Source organism: Oncorhynchus mykiss, chromosome 5, assembly GCF_013265735.2.
Source record: "Oncorhynchus mykiss isolate Arlee chromosome 5, USDA_OmykA_1.1, whole genome shotgun sequence".
Lineage (NCBI taxonomy): Eukaryota > Metazoa > Chordata > Actinopteri > Salmoniformes > Salmonidae > Oncorhynchus > Oncorhynchus mykiss.
In genome coordinates, this window is record NC_048569.1 from 89,876,465 (window position 1) to 89,894,219 (window position 17,755).

Consider the following 17,755-nt stretch of genomic DNA (forward strand, 5'->3'; position numbering starts at 1 on the left):
TTCTGAGAAGAGAGATGCATTCTGAGAAAGGAGATGCATTCTGAGAAGAGAGATGCATTCTGAGAAGAGAGATGCATTCTGAGAAGAGAGATGCATTCTGAGAAAGGAGATGCATTCTGAGAAGAGAGATGCATTCTGAGAAAGGAGATGCATTCTGAGAAAGGAGATGCATTCTGAGAAAGGAGATGCATTCTGAGAAAGGAGATGCATTCTGAGAAAGGAGATGCATTCTGAGAAGAGAGATGCATTCTGAGAAAGGAGATGCATTCTGAGAAAGGAGATGCATTCTGAGAAAGGAGATGCATTCTGAGAAAGGAGATGCATTCTGAGAAGAGAGATGCATTCTGAGAAGAGAGATGCATTCTGAGAAAGGAGATGCATTCTGAGAAGAGAGATGCATTCTGAGAAGAGAGATGCATTCTGAGAAAGGAGATGCATTCTGAGAAGAGAGATGCATTCTGAGAAGAGAGATGCATTCTGAGAAAGGAGATGCATTCTGAGAAGAGAGATGCATTCTGAGAAAGGAGATGCATTCTGAGAAGAGAGATGCATTCTGAGAAGAGAGATGCATTCTGAGAAAGGAGATGCATTCTGAGAAGAGAGATGCATTCTGAGAAAGGAGATGCATTCTGAGAAGAGAGATGCATTCTGAGAAAGGAGATGCATTCTGAGAAGAGAGATGCATTCTGAGAAAGGAGATGCATTCTGAGAAGAGAGATGCATTCTGAGAAGAGAGATGCATTCTGAGAAAGGAGATGCATTCTGAGAAAGGAGATGCATTCTGAGAAGAGAGATGCATTCTGAGAAGAGAGATGCATTCTGAGAAGAGAGATGCATTCTGAGAAAGGAGATGCATTCTGAGAAGAGAGATGCATTCTGAGAAGAGAGATGCATTCTGAGAAAGGAGATGCATTCTGAGAAGAGAGATGCATTCTGAGAAAGGAGATGCATTCTGAGAAGAGAGATGCATTCTGAGAAGAGAGATGCATTCTGAGAAAGGAGATGCATTCTGAGAAGAGAGATGCATTCTGAGAAAGGAGATGCATTCTGAGAAGAGAGATGCATTCTGAGAAAGGAGATGCATTCTGAGAAGAGAGATGCATTCTGAGAAAGGAGATGCATTCTGAGAAGAGAGATGCATTCTGAGAAGAGAGATGCATTCTGAGAAAGGAGATGCATTCTGAGAAAGGAGATGCATTCTGAGAAGAGAGATGCATTCTGAGAAGAGAGATGCATTCTGAGAAGAGAGATGCATTCTGAGAAGAGAGATGCATTCTGAGAAGAGAGATGCATTCTGAGAAGAGAGATGCATTCTGAGAAGAGAGATGCATTCTGAGAAGAGAGATGCATTCTGAGAAAGGAGATGCATTCTGAGAAGAGAGATGCATTCTGAGAAGAGAGATGCATTCTGAGAAGAGAGATGCATTCTGAGAAGAGAGATGCATTCTGAGAAGAGAGATGCATTCTGAGAAAGGAGATGCATTCTGAGAAAGGAGATGCATTCTGAGAAGAGAGATGCATTCTGAGAAAGGAGATGCATTCTGAGAAGAGAGATGCATTCTGAGAAGAGAGATGCATTCTGAGAAAGGAGATGCATTCTGAGAAAGGAGATGCATTCTGAGAAGAGAGATGCATTCTGAGAAGAGAGATGCATTCTGAGAAGAGAGATGCATTCTGAGAAGAGAGATGCATTCTGAGAAGAGAGATGCATTCTGAGAAGAGAGATGCATTCTGAGAAGAGAGATGCATTCTGAGAAGAGAGATGCATTCTGAGAAAGGAGATGCATTCTGAGAAGAGAGATGCATTCTGAGAAGAGAGATGCATTCTGAGAAGAGAGATGCATTCTGAGAAGAGAGATGCATTCTGAGAAGAGAGATGCATTCTGAGAAGAGAGATGCATTCTGAGAAGAGAGATGCATTCTGAGAAGAGAGATGCATTCTGAGAAGAGAGATGCATTCTGAGAAGAGAGATGCATTCTGAGAAGAGAGATGCATTCTGAGAAAGGAGATGCATTCTGAGAAGAGAGATGCATTCTGAGAAGAGAGATGCATTCTGAGAAGAGAGATGCATTCTGAGAAAGGAGATGCATTCTGAGAAGAGAGATGCATTCTGAGAAGAGAGATGCATTCTGAGAAGAGAGATGCATTCTGAGAAGAGAGATGCATTCTGAGAAAGGAGATGCATTCTGAGAAGAGAGATGCATTCTGAGAAGAGAGATGCATTCTGAGAAGAGAGATGCATTCTGAGAAGAGAGATGCATTCTGAGAAAGGAGATGCATTCTGAGAAAGGAGATGCATTCTGAGAAGAGAGATGCATTCTGAGAAGAGAGATGCATTCTGAGAAGAGAGATGCATTCTGAGAAGAGAGATGCATTCTGAGAAGAGAGATGCATTCTGAGAAGAGAGATGCATTCTGAGAAAGGAGATGCATTCTGAGAAGAGAGATGCATTCTGAGAAGAGAGATGCATTCTGAGAAGAGAGATGCATTCTGAGAAGAGAGATGCATTCTGAGAAGAGAGATGCATTCTGAGAAGAGAGATGCATTCTGAGAAAGGAGATGCATTCTGAGAAGAGAGATGCATTCTGAGAAGAGAGATGCATTCTGAGAAGAGAGATGCATTCTGAGAAGAGAGATGCATTCTGAGAAAGGAGATGCATTCTGAGAAAGGAGATGCATTCTGAGAAGAGAGATGCATTCTGAGAAAGGAGATGCATTCTGATTGAGGGAAAAATAGTTTAACAGCTTTCTGTGAGTATATCATTTATTTCTCACCTCTTAATATTGAGTTCATGCCACCACCTTACATCCGGAGTAGGCGGTACTATGGTTTTTATTAGAATATGGTTTTGATTAGAGGTCGACCGATTAATCGGCATGGCCAATTAATTAGGGCCAATTTCAAGTTTTCAGAACAATCGGAAATCGGCATTTTTGGACGCAGATTATGGTTGATTATATTGCACTCAACGAGGAGACGGCAGGCAGGCTGACCACCTGTTACCTGGTTGCAGCAAGGAGCCAAGGTAAGGTGCTAGCTAGCATTAAACTTATCTTATAAAAAACAATCTTAACATAATCACTAGTTAACTACACATGGTTGATGATACTACTAGTTTATCTAGCTTGTCCTGCATTGCATATAATTAACGTGGTGCCTCACATCACATCCTACTTCGCCATCCCACTTCACCAAACGGGTGATGATTTAACAAGCGCATTTGTGAAAAAAGCCCTGTCGTTGCACCAATGTGTACCTAACCATAAACATTAATGCCTTTCTTAAAATCAATACACAAGTATATATTTTTTTAAACCTGCATATTTAGTTAAAATAAATTCATGTTAGCAGGCGATATTAACTAGGGAAATTGTGTCCCTTCTAATGCGTTCAATGCAAGCAGAGTCAGGGTATATGCAGCAGTTTGGGCCGCCTGGCTCGTTGCGAACTGTGTGAAGATAATTTCTTCCTAACAAAGACCGTAATTAATTTGCCAGAATTGTACATAATTATGACATAACATTGAAGGTTGTACAATGTAACAGGAATATTTAGACTTATGGATGCCACCCGTTAGATAAAATACAGAACGGTTCAGTATTTCACTGAAAGAATAAACATTTTGTTTTCGAAATGATAGCTTCTGGATTTGACCATATTAATGGGGCGGCAGCGCAATGCTTGAACCTAGTGGTTAGAGCGTTGGACTAGTAGCCGGAAGGTTGCAAGTTCAAACCCCCGAGCTGACAAGGTACAAATCTGTTGTTCTGCTCCTGAACAGGCAGTTAACCCACTGTTCCTAGGCTGTCATTGAAAATAAGAAGTTGTTCTTAACTGACTTGCCTAGTTAAATAAAGGTAAAATAAAAAATGACCTAAGGCTCCTATTTCTGTGTGTTTATTATATTATAATTAAGTCTATGATTTGATATTTGATAGAGCTGTCTGCTCAGTCGAGCAGGCAGCAGCAAGCATTCATTCAAACAGCACTTTCCTGCGTTTGCCAGCAGCTCTTCGCTGTGTTTCAAGCATTGCGCTGTTTATGACTTCAAGCCTATCAACTTCTGAGATGAGGCTGGCAATACTAAAGTACCTATAAGAACATCCAAAGGTCTATGAAATACAAATCATATAGTCCTATAATTCCTATAATAACTACAACCTTCTTACCTGGGAATATTGAAGACTCTTGTTAAAAGGAACCACATCATGTTCTCATGTTCTGAGCAAGGAACTGAAACGTTTACTGAAACTTCTACTTTTACTTTCTTCTCCAACACTTTGTTTTTGCATTATTTAAACCAAATTCAACATGTTTCATTATTTATTTGAGACTAAATTGATTTTATTCATGCATTATATTAAGTTAAAATAAAATAATTAATTCAGTATTGTTGTAATTGTCATTATTACAAATACATTTTTACAAATAAAAATCGGCTGTGCTTTCTCAATCAAGTCCTCAGGGCCCACCAGTGCTTCCATATATTTGATGTATCCCAACACCAGCACACCTGGTTTCTAATGAATAGCAGATTGCTGATTAGTGGACTGTTCCTGGAGTTAGAATGGATCACATACTGTACATGGGCCGACAGGTGGACCCTGTAGACTGGGTTTAGAAAGTTTGCTGGGGACGGCTCACCTTGAGGCGGGGCAGTTTGAGGAAGTCCTCTTGCTCTGAGACCTCCAGCAGGTGTTCCTGGATGTAGGCGTCGATCTTGGCCAGCATGCGGCCATCTCCCATGCAGCTTGCAAAGTTACGGAAGGAGATGGCGGTCTGGGAATCCATCTTAGACAGCAGGTAGTCGCCACAGATCTGCCCAATCAGAGAGAAGTGTGAAACTCTGACCATTGGGACTGCATTAAAAACGTACAATATGGAGTATCAGTAGTTGAAACAAGAGAAAGATCCTACCTGCTTGACTCGTTCCATCTTGAGCCTTTTGGCTGCAGAGTAGACCTCCTTAACCAATGCCTTATCCGCCTTCAACCTGTCAGACAGCAGACAACCATTAGTCAGTCAGACAGGTGAGGAGCATAGTGAAAGGTCTCCTGGGTCAGCAGAGCAGTGAAAGTCCTGGAAATTCTTAACAAAGCCTATGACTCTGCTCATTGCACAATGTGTATTAGAAGATGTATACTCACTGGGCAGTGTAGGCATAGTGTAGGGGTCAGAGGTCACGGTACTTACTGGGCAGTGTAGGCGTAGTTGAGCAGGATCTCCACAGCCTCTGGGTCCAGGTCTTCGAAGGTGACGTGGGACACGCCGTGAGCCTCGATGTCGCTGTTGAAGATCTCAAACAGATAGGGGCTACAGCAGGCCAGCACAGCACGGTGGGCCATCAACTCATGACCACACACCTACAAAGGACAAAAGGTCAGGGGTCAAACTATACAGATCCTTCTTTAGAGGTTATATCAATGAAACACATTTGAAAAAGAGAAAGTGTGAGTGTCAGGGAGACAGTGGATTTGAAGAGAGAGATGAGTGTGGGGACTAGGGTTTGGCGATGTAGTCCTATTGTGATTATGTACCCATAAAACATTGTGATATATGACGCTGCCGCCCCTATTGCCCCTATGCAACTGGGCGAAAGATAATGTTGTTGAAAGCCTGGGCAGAGGCTAAGTGCAGGCAGTGTCAAATATTTTGTAACGTTATTTTCTGGTAGAGGAACAGAACAGGTTTGTGTGTATTTGTCTGGTGTGCACATGACGGAGCAGTGACTGTCTGAGGAAAATACTGTTTTAACGTAGTGAGCTGGGTTATAGGACTACATCATGATGGAACAGGCTGTCTTAACATAGTGAGCTGGGTTATAGGACTACATCATGATGGAACAGGCTGTCTTAACATAGTGAGCTGGGTTATAGGACTACATCATGATGGAACAGGCTGTCTTAACATAGTGAGCTGGGTTATAGGACTACATCATGATGGAACAGGCTGTCTTAACGTAGTGAGCTGGGTTATAGGACTACATCATGATGGAACAGGCTGTCTTAACATAGTGAGCTGGGTTATAGGACTACATCATGATGGAACAGGCTGTCTTAACATAGTGAGCTGGGTTATAGGACTACATCATGATGGAACAGGCTGTCTTAACATAGTGAGCTGGGTTATAGGACTACATCATGATGGAACAGGCTGTCTTAACGTAGTGAGCTAGGTTATAGGACTACATCATGATGGAACAGGCTGTCTTAACGTAGTGAGCTAGGTTATAGGACTACATCATGATGGAACAGGCTGTCTTAACGTAGTGAGCTGGGTTATAGGACTACATCATGATGGAACAGGCTGTCTTAACATAGTGAGCTGGGTTATAGGACTACATCATGATGGAACAGGCTGTCTTAACATAGTGAGCTAGGTTATAGGACTACATCATGATGGAACAGGCTGTCTTAACGTAGTGAGCTGGGTTATAGGACTACATCATGATGGAACAGGCTGTCTTAACGTAGTGAGCTAGGTTATAGGACTACATCATGATGGAACAGGCTGTCTTAACGTAGTGAGCTAGGTTATAGGACTACATCATGATGGAACAGGCTGTCTTAACATAGTGAGCTGGGTTATAGGACTACATCATGATGGAACAGGCTGTCTTAACATAGTGAGCTGGGTTATAGGACTACATCATGATGGAACAGGCTGTCTTAACATAGTGAGCTGGGTTATAGGACTACATCATGATGGAACAGGCTGTCTTAACGTAGTGAGCTAGGTTATAGGACTACATCATGATGGAACAGGCTGTCTTAACGTAGTGAGCTAGGTTATAGGACTACATCATGATGGAACAGGCTGTCTTAACATAGTGAGCTGGGTTATAGGACTACATCATGATGGAACAGGCTGTCTTAACATAGTGAGCTGGGTTATAGGACTACATCATGATGGAACAGGCTGTCTTAACATAGTGAGCTGGGTTATAGGACTACATCATGATGGAACAGGCTGTCTTAACGTAGTGAGCTAGGTTATAGGACTACATCATGATGGAACAGGCTGTCTTAACGTAGTGAGCTAGGTTATAGGACTACATCATGATGGAACAGGCTGTCTTAACATAGTGAGCTGGGTTATAGGACTACATCATGATGGAACAGGCTGTCTTAACATAGTGAGCTGGGTTATAGGACTACATCATGATGGAACAGGCTGTCTTAACATAGTGAGCTAGGTTATAGGACTACATCATGATGGAACAGGCTGTCTTAACGTAGTGAGCTAGGTTATAGGACTACATCATGATGGAACAGGCTGTCTTAACATAGTGAGCTAGGTTATAGGACTACATCATGATGGAACAGGCTGTCTTAACGTAGTGAGCTAGGTTATAGGACTACATCATGATGGAACAGGCTGTCTTAACATAGTGAGCTGGGTTATAGGACTACATCATGATGGAACAGGCTGTCTTAACATAGTGAGCTGGGTTATAGGACTACATCATGATGGAACAGGCTGTCTTAACATAGTGAGCTAGGTTATAGGACTACATCATGATGGAACAGGCTGTCTTAACATAGTGAGCTAGGTTATAGGACTACATCATGATGGAACAGGCTGTCTTAACATAGTGAGCTAGGTTATAGGACTACATCATGATGGAACAGGCTGTCTTAACGTAGTGAGCTAGGTTATAGGACTACATCATGATGGAACAGGCTGTCTTAACGTAGTGAGCTAGGTTATAGGACTACATCATGATGGAACAGGCTGTCTTAACGTAGTGAGCTAGGTTATAGGACTACATCATGATGGAACAGGCTGTCTTAACGTAGTGAGCTAGGTTATAGGACTACATCATAATGGAACAGGCTGTCTTAACATAGTGAGCTGGGTTATAGGACTACATCATGATGGAACAGGCTGTCTTAACGTAGTGAGCTGGGTTATAGGACTACATCATGATGGAACAGGCTGTCTTAACATAGTGAGCTAGGTTATAGGACTACATCATGATGGAACAGGCTGTCTTAACGTAGTGAGCTGGGTTATAGGACTACATCATGATGGAACAGGCTGTCTTAACATAGTGAGCTGGGTTATAGGACTACATCATGATGGAACAGGCTGTCTTAACATAGTGAGCTGGGTTATAGGACTACATCATGATGGAACAGGCTGTCTTAACGTAGTGAGCTGGGTTATAGGACTACATCATAATGGAACAGGCTGTCTTAACATAGTGAGCTAGGTTATAGGACTACATCATGATGGAACAGGCTGTCTTAACGTAGTGAGCTAGGTTATAGGACTACATCATGATGGAACAGGCTGTCTTAACATAGTGAGCTGGGTTATAGGACTACATCATGATGGAACAGGCTGTCTTAACATAGTGAGCTGGGTTATAGGACTACATCATGATGGAACAGGCTGTCTTAACATAGTGAGCTGGGTTATAGGACTACATCATGATGGAACAGGCTGTCTTAACGTAGTGAGCTGGGTTATAGGACTACATCATGATGGAACAGGCTGTCTTAACGTAGTGAGCTAGGTTATAGGACTACATCATGATGGAACAGGCTGTCTTAACGTAGTGAGCTAGGTTATAGGACTACATCATGATGGAACAGGCTGTCTTAACATAGTGAGCTGGGTTATAGGACTACATCATGATGGAACAGGCTGTCTTAACATAGTGAGCTGGGTTATAGGACTACATCATGATGGAACAGGCTGTCTTAACATAGTGAGCTGGGTTATAGGACTACATCATGATGGAACAGGCTGTCTTAACGTAGTGAGCTGGGTTATAGGACTACATCATGATGGAACAGGCTGTCTTAACATAGTGAGCTAGGTTATAGGACTACATCATGATGGAACAGGCTGTCTTAACATAGTGAGCTGGGTTATAGGACTACATCATGATGGAACAGGCTGTCTTAACGTAGTGAGCTGGGTTATAGGACTACATCATGATGGAACAGGCTGTCTTAACGTAGTGAGCTAGGTTATAGGACTACATCATGATGGAACAGGCTGTCTTAACGTAGTGAGCTAGGTTATAGGACTACATCATGATGGAACAGTGACTGTCTGGTGAGAAATAATATTGTTTGTTCTATCCATCATAAAGCTGTGATTGAGAATAGCCTGTGCTACAGACTTTCTTTCTTGTTATTTTTTAAAGCCACAAAACTTCGACAACACCTTTGTCTAGAATATTTGGGAAATAAGCGAATGTTTACAACTTTAATTTGTCTAAAAGCTTTTATGATTGGCCATTAGGAGGCCAGGTTATTGGCCATTAGGAGGCCAGGGTATTGGCCATTAGGAGGCCAGGTTATTGGCCATTAGGAGGCCAGGTTATTGGCCATTAGGAGGCCAGGTTATTGGCCATTAGGAGGCCAGGTTATTGGCCATTAGGAGGCCAGGTTATTGTCCATTAGGAGGCCAGGTTATTGTCCATTAGGAGGCCAGGTTATTGGCCATTAGGAGACCAGGTTATTGGCCATTTGGTTTTCAATCTTGCATTTGAGGGATTTTCCCAGCCCGCATGGGTCCTTTTCTTCTTAATAAGCTTAAACGTGTCATTAGATTGGAAACGCCGTAACATTCATTGTTTGATCGGGAAAAAGCCATGCTTAAAATGATGAAGGGTAACCTTCAGTCACATTCATAGCCTATCGAATGGAGAGAAGGGAATATAGGCTACGTTTTTTAAAATTGCGACACAAGATAGTTAAAGAGTATCCGTTATAGAAAATGTAATACATGGTTTAAACTATAGCCCCAACGCCCATGCATATAACAGAGTGAGGGAAACAATGTTTTCTGCCCTAGTGGGGACAAATGAAGACAGAGACAAATGGGGCAGGAAATGGTGGAAAGGCCCAGTCAAAGAGGATGAGTGACATGAGTAGTCAGAAGAGAGAATAACTTCAGAACTAGCAGAACACACACACACACACACTGGAAACCTGATGTCCTTTTAAAGAATATTGTTTAAAACAAATGTCTAAAAATTTACTAAATCAAAAAATTGTACTTTTGATATATTCATATTGTTATGTTAAACAAACAGATGTGATTTTTTTCCTCTTCAGAATCTGGACATATATAAGGAGTATAATGACTCCACATGTTAAAGCACACTATAAGGAGTATAATGACTCCACATGTTAAATCACACTATAAGGAGTATAATGACTCCACATGTTAAAGCACACTATAAGGAGTATAATGACTCCACATGTTAAAGCACACTATAAGGAGTATAATGACTCCGCATGTTAAAGCACACTATAAGGAGTATAATGACTCCACATGTTAAAGCACACTATAAGGAGTATAATGACTCCACATGTTAAAGCACACTATAAGGAGTATAATGACTCCACATGTTAAAGCACACTATAAGGAGTATAATGACTCCATATGTTAAAGCACACTATAAGGAGTATAATGACTCCATATGTTAAAGCACACTATAAGGAGTATAATGACTCCACATGTTAAAGCACACTATAAGGAGTATAATGACTCCACATGTTAAATCACACTATAAGGAGTGTAATGACTCCACATGTTAAAGCACACTATAAGGAGTATAATGACTCCACATGTTAAAACACACTATAAGGAGTATAATGACTCCACATGTTAAAGCACACTATAAGGAGTATAATGACTCCACATGTTAAATCACACTATAAGGAGTATAATGACTCCACATGTTAAAGCACACTATAAGGAGTATAATGACTCCACATGTTAAAGCACACTATAAGGAGTATAATGACTCCACATGTTAAAGCACACTATAAGGAGTATAATGACTCCAACATGTTAAAGCACACTATAAGGAGTATAATGACTCCAACATGTTAAAGCACACTATAAGGAGTATAATGACTCCACATGTTAAATCACACTATAAGGAGTATAATGACTCCACATGTTAAAGCACACTATAAGGAGTATAATGACTCCAACATGTTAAAGCACACTATAAGGAGTATAATGACTCCACATGTTAAAGCACACTATAAGGAGTATAATGACTCCACATGTTAAAGCACACTATAAGGAGTATAATGACTCCACATGTTAAAGCACACTATAAGGAGTGTAATGACTCCACATGTTAAAGCACACTATAATGACTCCACATGTTAAAGCACACTATAAGGAGTATAATGACTCCACATGTTAAATCACACTATAAGGAGTATAATGACTCCACATGTTAAAGCACACTATAAGGAGTATAATGACTCCATATATTAAAGCACACTATAAGGAGTATAATGACTCCACATGTTAAAGCACACTATAAGGAGTATAATGACTCCACATGTTAAAGCACACTATAAGGAGTATAATGACTCCACATGTTAAAGCACACTATAAGGAGTATAATGACTCCATATGTTAAATCACACTATAAGGAGTATAATGACTCCACATGTTAAATCACACTATAAGGAGTATAATGACTCCACATGTTAAAGCACACTATAAGGAGTATAATGACTCCACATGTTAAAGCACACTATAAGGAGTATAATGACTCCACATGTTAAAGCACACTATAAGGAGTATAATGACTCCACATGTTAAAACACACTATAAGGAGTGTAATGACTCCACATGTTAAAGCACACTATAAGGAGTATAATGACTCCACATGTTAAAGCACACTATAAGGAGTATAATGACTCCACATGTTAAAGCACACTATAAGGAGTATAACGACTCCATATGTTAAATCACACTATAAGGAGTATAATGACTCCACATGTTAAATCACACTATAAGGAGTGTAATGACTCCACATGTTAAAGCACACTATAAGGAGTATAATGACTCCACATGTTAAATCACACTATAAGGAGTATAATGACTCCACATGTTAAAGCACACTATAAGGAGTATAATGACTCCATATATTAAAGCACACTATAAGGAGTATAATGACTCCACATGTTAAAGCACACTATAAGGAGTGTAATGACTCCATATGTTAAAGCACACTATAAGGAGTATAATGACTCCACATGTTAAAGCACACTATAAGGAGTGTAATGACTCCATATGTTAAAACACACTATAAGGAGTATAATGACTCCACATGTTAAAGCACACTATAAGGAGTGTAATGACTCCATATGTTAAAGCACACTATAAGGAGTATAATGACTCCACATGTTAAAGCACACTATAAGGAGTATAATGACTCCACATGTTAAAGCACACTATAAGGAGTATAATGACTCCACATGTTAAAGCACACTATAAGGAGTATAATGACTCCACATGTTAAAGCACACTATAAGGAGTATAATGACTCCACATGTTAAAGCACACTATAAGGAGTATAATGACTCCACATGTTAAAGCACACTATAAGGAGTATAATGACTCCACATGTTAAAGCACACTATAAGGAGTATAATGACTCCACATGTTAAAGCACACTATAAGGAGTGTAATGACTCCATATGTTAAAGCACACTATAAGGAGTATAATGACTCCACATGTTAAAGCACACTATAAGGAGTATAATGACTCCACATGTTAAAACACACTATAAGGAGTGTAATGACTCCACATGTTAAAGCACACTATAAGGAGTATAATGACTCCACATGTTAAAGCACACTATAAGGAGTATAATGACTCCACATGTTAAAGCACACTATAAGGAGTGTAATGACTCCACATGTTAAAGCACACTATAAGGAGTATAATGACTCCACATGTTAAAGCACACTATAAGGAGTGTAATGACTCCACATGTTAAAGCACACTATAAGGAGTATAATGACTCCACATGTTAAAGCACACTATAAGGAGTATAATGACTCCACATGTTAAAGCACACTATAAGGAGTATAATGACTCCACATGTTAAAACACACTATAAGGAGTGTAATGACTCCACATGTTAAAGCACACTATAAGGAGTATAATGACTCCACATGTTAAAGCACACTATAAGTAGTGTAATGACTCCACATGTTAAAGCACACTATAAGGAGTATAATGACTCCACATGTTAAAGCACACTATAAGGAGTATAATGACTCCACATGTTAAAGCACACTATAAGGAGTATAATGACTCCACATGTTAAAGCACACTATAAGGAGTGTAATGACTCCACATGTTAAAGCACACTATAAGGAGTATAATGACTCCACATGTTAAAGCACACTATAAGGAGTATAATGACTCCACATGTTAAAGCACACTATAAGGAGTATAATGACTCCACATGTTAAATCACACTATAAGGAGTATAATGACTCCACATGTTAAATCACACTATAAGGAGTGTAATGACTCCACATGTTAAAGCACACTATAAGGAGTATAATGACTCCACATGTTAAAACACACTATAAGGAGTATAATGACTCCACATGTTAAATCACACTATAAGGAGTATAATGACTCCACATGTTAAATCACACTATAAGGAGTATAATGACTCCACATGTTAAATCACACTATAAGGAGTATAATGACTCCACATGTTAAAGCACACTATAAGGAGTATAATGACTCCACATGTTAAATCACACTATAAGGAGTATAATGACTCCACATGTTAAATCACACTATAAGGAGTATAATGACTCCACATGTTAAAACACACTATAAGGAGTATAATGACTCCACATGTTAAAGCACACTATAAGGAGTATAATGACTCCACATGTTAAAGCACACTATAAGGAGTGTAATGACTCCACATGTTAAATCACACTATAAGGAGTATAATGACTCCACATGTTAAATCACACTATAAGGAGTGTAATGACTCCACATGTTAAAGCACACTATAAGGAGTATAATGACTCCACATGTTAAAGCACATGGCATGTACACTTCACACATCACAGGGTCTTACAGGAGGCATGTACAGGTCTAAGAAGGGCCTAAAATGGCCTCTTTTATAATAATAATAATAATAATGCTTTGTACAGCTCTAATCATTTGTATAGCGCTTTTCATTACAGAGTTATCTCAAAGCTCTTATAGCTTTATCATGATTGTCTCAGAAATGGTTTGTGATACAAATGTAAAAAGCATATAAAAACATCCTTCCTCTCAATGAAGTTTCTATGTGAGAATTTCCAGAACAATCTGAGATACCAGAAATATTTTTGGGTCTTCTGGAGTGGAATTGCCCCAGTAAGAGCCACAAAATAAGAGCAAGAGAGGGATTGAGAGAGAGGATAGTAATGTAACCCGATCGCTCGCTCCTGAAGAAAAGTACTACAACATCATTATGACATCAACAGGAAACTGGATACTAAATATTGAACTCCTGTCCAATGAGATTTGATCTTAATTACTCCATCTAAATTTTCATTGTTTCTTTTTACACATCACACTAGCTTTACTGACAGGGAAATATCTAGCTTTGAGGATGGTGGATTAACCTATAGGATCAAACATGTGATTGGCTTTAGGACAACCGGTTTTGCCTAGCAAAGGAGTACAAGTTGTCAAGAGCTCTAATCTAGAAAAAAACCTCCGGCTCTATATGTCACATCCTCCTACTCCCCCTCCCCTTCACACTCCCCCTCCCCTTCACACTCCCCCTCCCCTTCACACTCCTCCTCCCCTTCACACTCCTCCTCTCCTTCACACTCCTCCTCCCCTTCACACTCCCACTCTCCTTCACACTCATCCTTCACACTCCCACTCTCCTTCACACTCCTCCTCCCCTTCCCACTCCCACTCCCCTTTACACTCCCACTCTCCTTCACACTCCCCCTCTCCTTCACACTCCCCCTCTCCCTCTCCTTCACACTCCCCCTCTCCTTCACACTCCCCCTCCCCTTCACACTCCCCCTCTCCTTCACACTCCCTCTCCTTCACTCTCCCGCTCCTTCACACTCCCCCTCCCCTTCACACTCCCCCTCTCCTCTCCTTCACTCTCCCGCTCCTTCACACTCCCCCTCCCCCTCGTGTCACAGGTGCTCTGATTATGATTTGCATTTTTTATTTGAATATCCTTCATTTAACCAGAAAGTCACATTGACATTTAGATCTCGTTTTCATGTGAGCCTTTGCCAAGGAGGATGAAAAGACAGAGAGAGATCTTCACGTACCTGCAGTCGCACGTCACAGAACTGTCCGCTCTTTCTCAGGGCGTTCATTTTGGCCACAGTGGAATCCAGGAAAGTCTCATCTTCAAAGATCAGATAACCGTTGGAAATCATCTTTACTGCTTAATGTTGGGGGCAGAGCCTGATGAGTGAGGGATGGGGAGGAGGACATCACAGTAACATCTACATTTAGTTTTATTGTGACCAACTTTTTTTATTTCGTTTTGTCATTTTCTTTTCCCCTAAAGTATGCCTCCCACCCCTTCCCATCCCACCCAGCAATGTTGCCCACCCATCAATCCCCTGAGTCTCCCCTTACACCCTCCCCCCACAACGACCAACGATGCTGGCATTGTTCATAATAACTTGTTTAATTAATTCATAATCACAATGAGGATTTGGATTAGGCACATGTGCATTGTGTGTGTGTAATCTGCCTCATGCATTAGTAATAATTGCCTTACCTAATACAGAATGACGTAACTCCGGGGACTGTTACTGGTACCAGTAGACCAACAGGGGACGATGGGAGAGAAGACAAAGGCAAAGTAGACAGAGACCACAAGGGAACCCAAGTCTTCTCTACCAGCAGAGGAGGAGGGGTGGGGGCAATGCCAGTCGTCCAGAGGGGTGTGAGCCGGGGGGAGCCGCACCGATGCAAACTATCAGGCTTGAAGCGACTGTAATCAAGTCCTCAGGATCCCGTTGGCTATAGAGTCAAACTTTTTCTGTGTTGGTCGTGCATTATAACCTGGAGGAGAGAGAGAGGAGGGACAGGAGAGGAGAGAGAGGAGGGACAGGAGAGGAGAGAGAGGAAAGAAAGAGAGGAGAGACAAGAGGAGAGAGAGTAGGGACAAGAGAAGAGAGACAGGAGAGAGCGAGAGAGAGAGAGAGGAGGGAGAGTAGGGACAAGAGAAGAGAGGAGGGACAGGAGGAGAGAGAGGAGGACCGAGAACACATTTGTCAACTAGATTACACAAAACTGCAGTGCACACAGAGAGATAGAATAGCAACCACTGGTTTGAAATTAAACTAACATTTATTTACTTGAATTCAAAAATAAGGTATGATCAGAGCACGAAGGTCTGAAGTCAACCCACGTGTTGAAACCGGCCTCATGGCATCTCCACTAGGCAGGCAGACTGACCCTCTGCAGTCAAGCAGCACACTGACAGTCCAGTCACTAAAATAGTCCCTCAGTAACATTAAGCCCCTCCCTCCCCTTTCCCACTCCTTCCGTGTCCCTCTCTCAAGTCTTTTCCAGGCATGTGGCCTTTTGTAGTAAGGCCTGCCCCCTCAGATCCCTGCCATGCCCCCTCTACTACGTGCCAACCAGCCCAGCCCAGCCACCAGCTCCTAATCAGTCTCAAACTGCCCCTCAGATCCCTGCCCTGCCCCCTCTACTACGTGCCAACCAGCCCAGCCCAGCCACCAGCTCCTAATCAGACTCAAACTAGCCCTCTTCCAAGCATACCCAATGTCTTAAGACATGTCTTGACCCTGTTACAGTTCTCACCTAGCTGGCACGCCTTCGGATCCACAAACTCCCGCCGCAGGACCCTCACCAATCAAAATCTATCATTAAGGCCACACCCACAAGACCACAACCCAAACCATTAACTGTCCTCCATTTTATACAGGGCCTAAAATTTCCTTTTGGGTCCACCAGCCACTCAGATTTTTTTTTTTTACCAGACAAAATATTTTTGGGCCATACTTACAGAAAAAAAACAACGGATGCTTTGTAATGTTTCGAAAACAAGAAATGTATTAGTAAGACGTACCGTGGTATATCGCCACATTTAATTTTTAGTGACCTGAGTCTTTTAATCAAAATATCAGATGAAAACATTTTCAGCTGCCCCTTTAAGGGTGGGAGGTTACCGTGGTAACCGTGCCACTGGAGCCCTGTCACTGTGTGTGAGATTTGGCATCTGACTATGGCCTGTCACTATCAGTTGAAGCAGCAGACCCAAACTAATGTTGAAACACAACAGAGCTTGTGAACAAAAACAATGTGCATAGCCAAGAAACACGAGGACAATGTCTCACTTTGTAGACTTTTGAGTAAATTAGACCAACTTTAATGCCTGTTTACAGCTCCTCCAAAAATAAATCCATCAGCACTTCATTCATTGCGCACAGCTCCCCACTAGGCAGTGCTCCTGCGCGAGGTGGGATATAAGATTCATATTTCTTTGTGCGATTAGCAGCCATGAAACAAAACAGCAGAAATACGTTGAAAACAACATACAACATGTAGCACTCTTCTAACCTTAACTCACATAATATTATTCGCAAATATAACGCTCTGATTGTAGAGCCCTGCCAAGTGACCACCCGCCAATGTGGCTGGTGAAATAGACATCTACACGCATTTGTCGGGTGTTCATGCCTTTGCATTACAACAGCTATGCTATTGAGTGGACTGGAGACATACAGCTGAGTCGGACTACCAAGCTGTTATTCCACCTCTCAGTATGAATTAATCAAGGGTTTCCCAAACTCGGTCCTGGGTGTCCTAGACGATAGATCACAGGAATTCTAATGGTTTTATCACAGTGGAGACATGGAAGGGGAGGGAGCGTAGAAGATGCTACATATTCAAATTAGAGGTCGACCGATTATGATTTTTCAACGCTGATACCGATTATTGG

The 17,755-nt window shown here is 41.3% G+C and overlaps 1 protein-coding gene across 3 annotated transcripts in view; it reads right to left on the bottom strand.

Annotated features, from left to right (window-relative positions):
• The window catches only part of ivns1abpa (influenza virus NS1A binding protein a), a 65,300-nt gene that overhangs the window by 22,925 nt on the left and 24,620 nt on the right, over positions 1-17,755 (bottom strand). For 2 of the 3 annotated variants that reach the window (XM_036978735.1, XM_036978733.1), the window contains exons 2-6: positions 15,563-15,849; positions 15,102-15,240; positions 5,196-5,365; positions 4,920-4,995; positions 4,647-4,820 (exon numbers count right to left, since the gene is read on the bottom strand). In XM_036978735.1, the coding sequence (XP_036834630.1) occupies positions 4,647-4,820; positions 4,920-4,995; positions 5,196-5,365; positions 15,102-15,212 (531 nt within the window). In that variant the 5' untranslated portion in view covers positions 15,213-15,240; positions 15,563-15,849. Of the gene's footprint in view, positions 1-4,646; positions 4,821-4,919; positions 4,996-5,195; positions 5,366-15,101; positions 15,241-15,562; positions 15,850-16,198; positions 16,271-17,755 lie in introns of those variants that run through there. The other variant, XM_036978736.1, reaches the window with a different exon arrangement.